Here is an 8,750-nt window from a genome sequence, read left to right as displayed (position 1 = left end):
TCCAGGAGTGTGGCCTATGCCAACACTCCCATAAGAGTGCGTTTGGTAACGTTCAGAACAGTGTTCTAAACTGTTCTTTTGTTAAAAAAAAACAAAAAAATATGAAAAAGTGTTTGGCTTTGCAGTTCATTTTTTCGTTCTTTTAGAACGGACCGGAGGTCTTGAGCACCAAAAGAACGTTCTTTACAGACCGTCTCAGAGACGGTCTGCAAAGAACAAAGAACAAGACGCAACGAACAAAGTCACAAATGTTATACCCGTACCCCGGGATATAATTAAATATCATTTCTTCTCGTGACGTGTAGATACCGCTGCCATGTATGCTGGTGACCTGTTCTCCATGATGGTCAAACCTAGCTACAAAATCGTTGACCACAGACGGGTTTGCTCGTGGAGGAAAGATTCCTCAACCGCCTGGGGGAAAGTTCGTTGACGGCGACTTCGTCGACTACCCTCCAAGTACCAGCCGGAAGCGAGGAGTTCGGAGAGAGAGCATCCTGGACCGTCACCTCGAGTTGGATAATTCGTTCGGTGATGAGCTTAGCATTGCCGTGGCGAAGCTGTTCGGGTCATGGGTAATAAACCATGACGGGGGAAAAGTAAGTTCTAGCCTCAAGACTTATTAATTATTCTTCCCTTGGTAACCTCGAAGTGCGGGTCCGGGCTTGAACCGCCCGAGCTATTTCATGAGAGAAGGGAACAATTTAAGTTCGGGTCCCGCGTACCTTTAGGAAGTACATTGGGGACTTATACCCATCTCATATGAACCCATCTAAGAATGGGCTTTTCCCTAATTGAGGTTGTGGGCAGGCCCATTTAACCTATTGACCCAATGATGGGTTATTCCATCCACTTACCCACATAGGACTAATGGGTTGACCCATTAGGCCTCATGACCCATTTGACTAGAGGTACCCATATACCCATTTATTATAAATGAGTCCATGAGGGAGAGAGAGAACATCACTTCTCCTTCATCACCCTCTTCTACCCTAAATCGTGGAGGAGAGAAAGAGGAGAGAAAGAGGAGAGGAAGAGAAAGAGGAAGGAGAGAGAGGCTTGGAGGAAGGTGGAGACCCCATCTCTTGGGCCATAAATCGTGGAGCTCTCATCTTGGGGGAAGGTAAGCTATTGAACCTTCTTCCTTCTTCTATTTTGGATTTTAAAAGGGGTTGGGTAATGGGAGAGATTGACCTAGATTTCTCTTGGAACCTAGGGAGTAGATGGAGCTTTAAAGCCAAGCTATGGTGGAGTTAGTTCACTCCATTATGAGCTCTAATGTGAGGGTTCTCATTGCCATTTGGGAGATTTAAGGTTGGACCCTAATGAGCTTAGGATGGAGTTTTCTAGAAGTCCTTGTGCTTTAAAACCACTTGAAATGGGGTCCTTGGAGGGAATCCTTCGGATTTTGGATCCGAAGGTGTGAGGGTTTACGGTGGTTTCGGACACGCAAGAAACCACCCTGAAATTACCTTCAGAAGGATTACGTGAAGGTCGGATTTACACTCGGATTCGATTTTAAAAACCACATCGCATCCGACCTTGACAAAAATTGTCACGAGCCCCTGTGAAGCTCGGTTTACACTCGGATTCAGATTTTACGAAACCACATCGCATCCGACCTTGACTAAAAGCTGTCCCGAACCCCGGTTTCCTAGGATTTACATGTGGTTGCAGGAATTTGGGCATAAAACCACTCCTGCAACCACTTCGTCTACGAGACCTTATACTTAAGTGTTTATGGGAGACTTTTTGGGGATCCGTTCCTTTCGCTCGTGTAACCTTATTCCACTCTTTGTATAGGTTAATATATTCACTTTTGTGGCTTATTGCTTGATCGAGGCGACAATCGATAATCGTGGTGCTTGGCGTATACGTAGTGAGTGGGTTTGGTTGTTTGGGCTTGTTATTATTATTGCACTATATATTATGTACTCATTATAATTAATAAGCATGTTTACGCATATTGCATAATTTTATATCTATGTGTTATAATGTTGATTGGTAATGTTGTACCTTGATGGGTCTCGGTGCGGTGGGTACGGTGCGGAACCCCGAACACTATATACATTTATGAAGAAATTTGTTGAATGTCATGTTGAATCGTATGGCTGGCCGTGCCGTCTTGTGTAACCGGGCACTAAACCGGATGAAAAGTTGATGCGCCGGATTACCTCTCGGGACGATAGGACTTGCATGTAGTATATTGTGGCTAGGATTTCACACCCTTATGCTACGACCCTTACCAACAGGGTTTAGGTGTTGGGTAATCGGTGCACACGGATTCTGTGGAGGTGGGAGAGGCCATCATGGTAGTATTGGTTATCGGGGTCGCACTGCGAGTGGTCTTGGAGGCTTCGATCGGCGTAGGTCCCACGTGACAATTGAGGTTTCATTGTGGCGATAAGTTAAGTGACCCACAGTGTCTCCGAGTTGTCACGATAGCATATGCCATTGACTTAGTTGTGTGTTAGGTGGAAAAATGGACTTAACATGTGCATGCATCATTGGACTATGTGAATTGCGTGTTTGTGCATCCCCATCCCCCTCACTGGCTCGTGGAGCTAACCCCTCGTGCGCACACTTTTTAGATTATGGTGCGGTGACGGATATCTCGCGGACTTGGAGTTCAGCCCTCGGGATACGATGAGATCGGTGAGGAGGAACCGGAGGCCGTGTTTGAGGAACATGGCGACGGGTGTCCTTGCGATGATTGTGCCTACGGGCCGTGAGGATATTCGGGACTCGATCCCTTTTTGATCACTTTTGAGGCTAAGGCCTATGGTGAAATACTTCTCGTAATACCATTTTTGATAGTTATTAGATGGTCATTGGAAATGTAACTAATTCTTGTATTTATCATCTAGCCTTGAACATCTTGTAACTATTCGATTTATACGCTTCGCAATACTACTGATCCTTGGAATGTAATATTCCTCTTTTCTGCATTCTAATATTATATTATGTTAATATTGGATATGACTGTGCGTTGGGACACTGTGTCAGTGATCCGGGCGGTTTAGTAGGATGACACGCGTCGTCCTAGTCACCCTTTATATGATATTATATTCCTTGTCTGGAATAGGGGCGTGACAACAAAACACGAGTATTTTTGGAGAAAAAACACAACTCTCACATCTCTCTCGCTCTGCTACCACGAATTTGGGAGACGAGGAAGGGCTCAATCTGCAACCCTAGGTGAGATCTCTCACTCTCTCTCGCTCTCTCTCCCTCTCTATCTCTCGCATGCTGGTAGCATTGTTTCCCTCTCTTTGTTTCTCTCTCTCTCGCACTCTCTGCACTTCTCTCTCACTCTTTCCCTTTCTCTGTCTCACTCTCTGCACTTCTCTCTCACTCTTTCCCTTTCTCTGTCTCACTCTCTCCTTCTCATATACTCTCTTTGTGTCATTGTTTTGGTTCATTTCCTCTCTCTGTCTCTCTGTCTCTCCCTCTCATACTCTCCCTCTCACCTTCTCTGTGTGGAGATTATGGAAGACTGATCCAAATTTTTTTCAATTTTGTCTCAGGAAGTGGATTTGGACCCTACAACCGAAAACAACAGACGGATCAGCACCCCTTTGCCTTCCATTTTGTCTCAGGTAATTTTATATCTCAAATCTAGTGTAGTCTACTTTTTTTTCTTTTAAATTTTTTTCCTGCTATAACGGATCAGCACCCCTTTGCTTCCCCTTTGCTTCCCATTTTGATGCATTACAATATGGATGACAAATAAAAATGGTTTTGATTTTACAAGTTGGTATGCCTCTAGATGATTCCATGGTAAATTTTGAGAAGTTGGAGTTTTCTGGTTTACTCTCTTCTGTCTCTGATCAGTAAATTCAAGGTGCAGGAATTGCTTGCACTATAGCTTTTCATGGGGAATAGTTTTGTAGATTGAATCATAAGTTGGGACAGTTGGTTGAATAGTTTTGCCACTCATCTTTTGACTTGCATTTTTATTATTTTTGTTATTAATTTGTTAGGATTTCTTTTTCCATTTTTATTGCTATTATTTCTGCTACTGTATTTTTTACAACATGTTCCAGAGGCCTGGAGAAATAACATTAAATAAGAAACTATCATTATAACTCCTACAATTGATTCATAATATCATTTATATCAATTCCAGAATTGGTAATTGTCCTGAACATCCTGAAATGTCTAGGAAGCATGTGATGTAGTCATTGCTATTGGATATTTTCTGTCCACAATGGACTAGTTTCCATTGTCTGACCCCTCAAAGAAAGCATAGTCCACAGGGAAGTATTCATTGCCATAGAGGCTAAGGAATGGGTAGATATTAACAGTGAAAGGGGCATCATTCTCATTGAGGTACTGAACTATTTCAATTGTATGTTCACGTATGTCTGACCTGAAGTCACTAGCAGAAGGGACTGGCTTTGAAACAGGGGAATTGTAGATATCAGCTTTGAATGGAACAGTTGCTTTGATACAGTTTCCAAGCCCAACCTCATTTAAGGCTTTCTGAACATTCTGCAAGGCAGGCAGGGTGACTAGTGAGAAGGTGCCATTGTATGTCTGGAGGAAGGGTTCATTGCCCACAGCAACATACCTGCAAATTTTAATGATTTTTGTTGAAAACAAAGAAACCCATCAAGTAGAAAAGGAAAAGGACAAGAAGCTCAAGATAGAATGGATTAAAATGAAGAAGAAGAAGTAGAAAGAAAAAAAAAACAATCTCAAAGAACAATACCGAGAAGGAAGCAACAATATAAAGAGGTAGCAATGGGCTTTTATGCACCACAAGCTACCAAGTGCACTAGGCACTTGTTCACTAAGCAAGGGTTGTTAGTAGGCCAATCCATGGAGTATTTCAGCCTTGAATTTGTGTTAAAACTAGTAAGCTCACATAGGGCTATTCAAAGCGGACAGAAGTTATATAACAAGAAACTCTCAGAAGTCTTAACTATCCCCACTACATAATTTTGGACTTATTAGCGATTACTCCTTGCTTGGCTAGATCATTGGCTATCTCATTTACTGACTTTGGCTTCTACTGGAATGAGGTATGAGGTATTCTCTTAGGAAGCAATGTGATTGATGAAACAAATAAGGTGGGTATAAACACCAAGGCTAACTAGAGGCTTTCCTCATCCAACCAGTGACTATAGCTGAATCATCTTCCCAAGGGGAGTTCACCTTTACTTGGAGGAGGAGATTGGCGAACTCAATAGCGGATGAGCTTGCTTGTAGGTTTTTTTTTTTTTTTTTTTGGGGGGGGGGGGGGTTGCTGGTCAGGCACTCATTGAATTTTGGGGTCCTATCCTTTGATGTAATCTGTTTTTGTGTCAGATTTTACGCCTCCTGTTGTTGTTATACTCTTCCTTTCTCCTTGTTCTGTTTTTTTTTTGCCAGTTTTACTTTATGTTCTCTTTCTTAACCAACCCATCTATCATGTATTGTTTTTTAAAACATGAACATGGTTCATATTCTTTGTACTTCGTTTGAGTGTTCGGTACATAGCATGATTCAAAGAAACAAGAATTAATAACCGGATTTGGATTAGTAGGTGGTGTTAAAATTTTTTCTTCTTCTTTTTATGGGTACGTGGTAATTATGATGTTTGATCCTAGAAACCTAGATATATCTCCTCGATATATTTGAAAGTTCAGTTCTCTTTCCCTTTCTAATCATTGTTTTGTCTTATAAACAATTAATCATGAAAGTTGCATAGTATATCCAAGACATTAGAATTGACACAGAGCAAAACTGTTGTCTATGACGGGCTGAAAGGTGATGATTTCAAGAGTAATAGGAGCATTTTTTTTTGGGGGGGGGGGGGTAGTGGCAACACTTGTAGTATTGCTGAAATCGGAAGGCCAAAGGTGCAAATCAGAAGTCCATTTATTTATGTTATGAAGCATAGATGTGAGGTTTGGTTTAGAATTATGAAAAAATGACTCTTTGTTCTGTACTAACAATCCAATATATCCATGTATTCATCATAACATACCCTTCTGATGCTTGTTTTAAGCTTCTGATTGGCTGGGTATGCATTAGGAGCAGAATCGTAGATCCATACTCAAATCACCTTTATCATTGTCCCATCCTCATGTAATGGAAAACCCAAACTACAGCATAAGTTCCTTCTTTATCAAGAAGAAAATTGAGGTTCCTTCTCTATTACCAACCAACAGTTGCAAGTCACACTGCTTAATGCTCCAATTATCTCTGTAACTGTAATCCAATTGAACTGAAAACCTATATTAAATCAAACCACTTTATTGAACAAAGAAGGAGTCAGCGAATCCTTCATTAGTCATTAAATTAACCCCAGATTTCAACCATGAGGTCCAAACTCCAAAGTCCAAACCCTCTTAATCTCTTATCTTACCTCCACACTTATGTATCACAACTTTGAGCTCTGTCTCTGTCTTCAACTCACAGACCCAATTTAGTAATTGGGTCAGGTTCTAGTTGAGCATTTGATCACTGGGTCATTCACTCAGACCTGATTCTCTTGATGTAAACTTATTACTTACAACCTCACTGAACTCATATCTGGTCTCTCAGCCATAGATGCCTGACGACATAACAATGCCATCTGAATGCACATTGCTGTCTCATAATGATTGAACTCGGCAAGCCTAGGGTCCACTAAGTCCAATGCAATTCCTTCTTGGTAGAGCTTCCAGGCCTATGAAATGACGAAACAAAAACTTAGCAGATGGAACAAATTATAGCTCTTCAAGATATATATATATATATATATATATATATATATGTAATGTACATCAGTGGTTTTAGGCTATTCCTATTTTCAACCAAGAAGCAAGAATCAATAATGTTCAATTCTAAAGGTAGTATCGTATTCTATTCATACTGTTTCTAGTTTATGTAGGTACACCAAAAATGACCACTTCCTGGGTCTCATGCACTATATAAGCTTAATTCTCCCTCCAGTTCCTCTGCTCAATGATCCATATCACAGAATCAGAGTCCATAATCCAAGATGCTTAACTGGACAGATAAATATAGTCATCTGATAGCAAAACTTGTTTCTAGACCATAACCCCCAATCTGGGATGACTAAATGGAACAATATAAGGTAATGCTATACCCAACAGTCATGTAGAGTTAAATTTAAAACCAACTCAGTACAAGTCATGGTACAGCAAGAAAGATTCAATTATGGTAAGTTCTTTCTTGACCTTGTTCATCCAAAGAGGCAGCCATCAATGGAGAGTTTGGATAACATATGCTCCAATAAAGAACATGTTATGGTACAGCAATAAAGATTCAACTATGGTAAGTTCTTTCTTGACCATGTTCATCCCCAGAGGCAGCCATCATTGTATTGAGAGGGTACCATATGCTCCAATCATTGTAAAATAGTTCTTATATATACCATCGATTAAATCTGCAGAAAGTTACTTCATAACTTAGTTATAAACTGTAATACACTTCTTTACCCAAAAAAAAAAACTGTAATACACTTTATGTAACTTACATAGCTCAAGAGATCTGCCTTTTCTTCACCCAACCTTGAATAGATAGAGGCTGCGATCAAGTAAAGTGCAAATGGTTAATGTTTGATGTGGTTAAGTCCCAGTTAAGATCGACTACTGTTGTGAATGGGTGTATGCAAGGGGGAAGTATGTGAATGGATTATACTATTGTTTAACCTAATATTTGCTAGACAAGTCAATACTTTTCTTTACATTTGTTAACAAGTAAATGGGTGTGCTGCTCAGTATTTACTTGAATCATTTTCCCATCATATTGTTATCTCAATTCATCTGTTGTGTGCTTCTTTGATCTATTGGTGCTTAGAACTTAAAGCCAAATTCATCTGTTGAGTGCTTCTTTCCCTGGTTCATCTTAGCTGCTGAAATACCCTTTTGTCTCCACTGATTGAATACTACTTGATAGGTCTTTAGCTCAAATTGATAGAGCACTTGGAACATGAGTATGTTCCAAGGGGATGGTGGTTCGAATCCACCAAGGCCCTTTTTATTCAAATGTTCATAGCATAGTCAGTTATGGCATTAATCCACATAAAAACCCAATTTTTAAAGGCATCTTTGAAATTTGACATATTTTTATAATTGCTTCGGTTATGTTAATGAGATATTTTAGTTTTATGCTAAGGTTGGTAACAGAAAATGATTTTACAAATATTTTTTTGGTATAATTTAGAAGGAAATGGCTTTATTGTAATTAAAATCAAATTTGGAAGAACAGGTTTTACCAAACACCATTTTCGTTCTGAACGCGTTCTTGAGACCATTACCAAACGGTCATTTTTTATCTCAGAACACCGTTCCAGACCAAGAACGCAAAAGAACATTTCTAATCAAGAAAAGGCGTTCTTTGTTCAGACCGTTACCAAACGCAGCCTAAGTCTATCTCTCTCCTCTTTAAAACGGATTTTTATCGTCTCAATTACACCCTCTCAATTACATTTCAAGTACACACCTGTGATGAAGACATGTGGCGTTAAATGATCTGACGGTCTAAATTAAAAATCCTAATTTATCTTTCATTTGGCTCAGAATCGAAAGTTTCCCTTTCCCTCCATTATCTCTTCGTCTCTGTTCTCTCCAGACGACGAACTGAACTTGTGCTCCACGGTGGACTCCTCTTCACGATGACGACGACCTGATCAGACTCACCGTAAACTGCATCCTCACGCCGGCGTTCACCTTCCTCGTGGTTTTCGTTTCTAAATCCCTAACTCTCTGCCATAATTCCAGGCGTTCATCTTCCTCTCACGAACGAAGCTCTCT

At 40.3% G+C, this 8,750-nt stretch overlaps 1 protein-coding gene across 1 annotated transcript; it reads right to left on the bottom strand.

Moving 5' to 3' along the window:
* Positions 1-4,215: 4,215 nt before the first annotated feature.
* Positions 4,216-4,826, bottom strand: LOC122653102 (glucan endo-1,3-beta-glucosidase 8-like). Its single transcript, XM_043847029.1, has 2 exons — positions 4,789-4,826; positions 4,216-4,573 (listed from the first exon to the last, which is right to left on the bottom strand). Exons 1-2 carry the CDS (start codon positions 4,824-4,826, stop codon positions 4,216-4,218), a joined length of 396 nt encoding a protein of 131 aa, XP_043702964.1.
* Between the last annotated feature and the right edge of the window lie 3,924 nt (positions 4,827-8,750).

The sequence above is a fragment of the Telopea speciosissima genome, chromosome 2 (genome assembly GCF_018873765.1).
Source record: "Telopea speciosissima isolate NSW1024214 ecotype Mountain lineage chromosome 2, Tspe_v1, whole genome shotgun sequence".
NCBI classification, from domain to species: Eukaryota; Viridiplantae; Streptophyta; class Magnoliopsida; order Proteales; family Proteaceae; genus Telopea; species Telopea speciosissima.
Note: the sequence above shows the minus strand (reverse complement) of the source record. Positions and strands in the feature narration are given on the sequence as shown.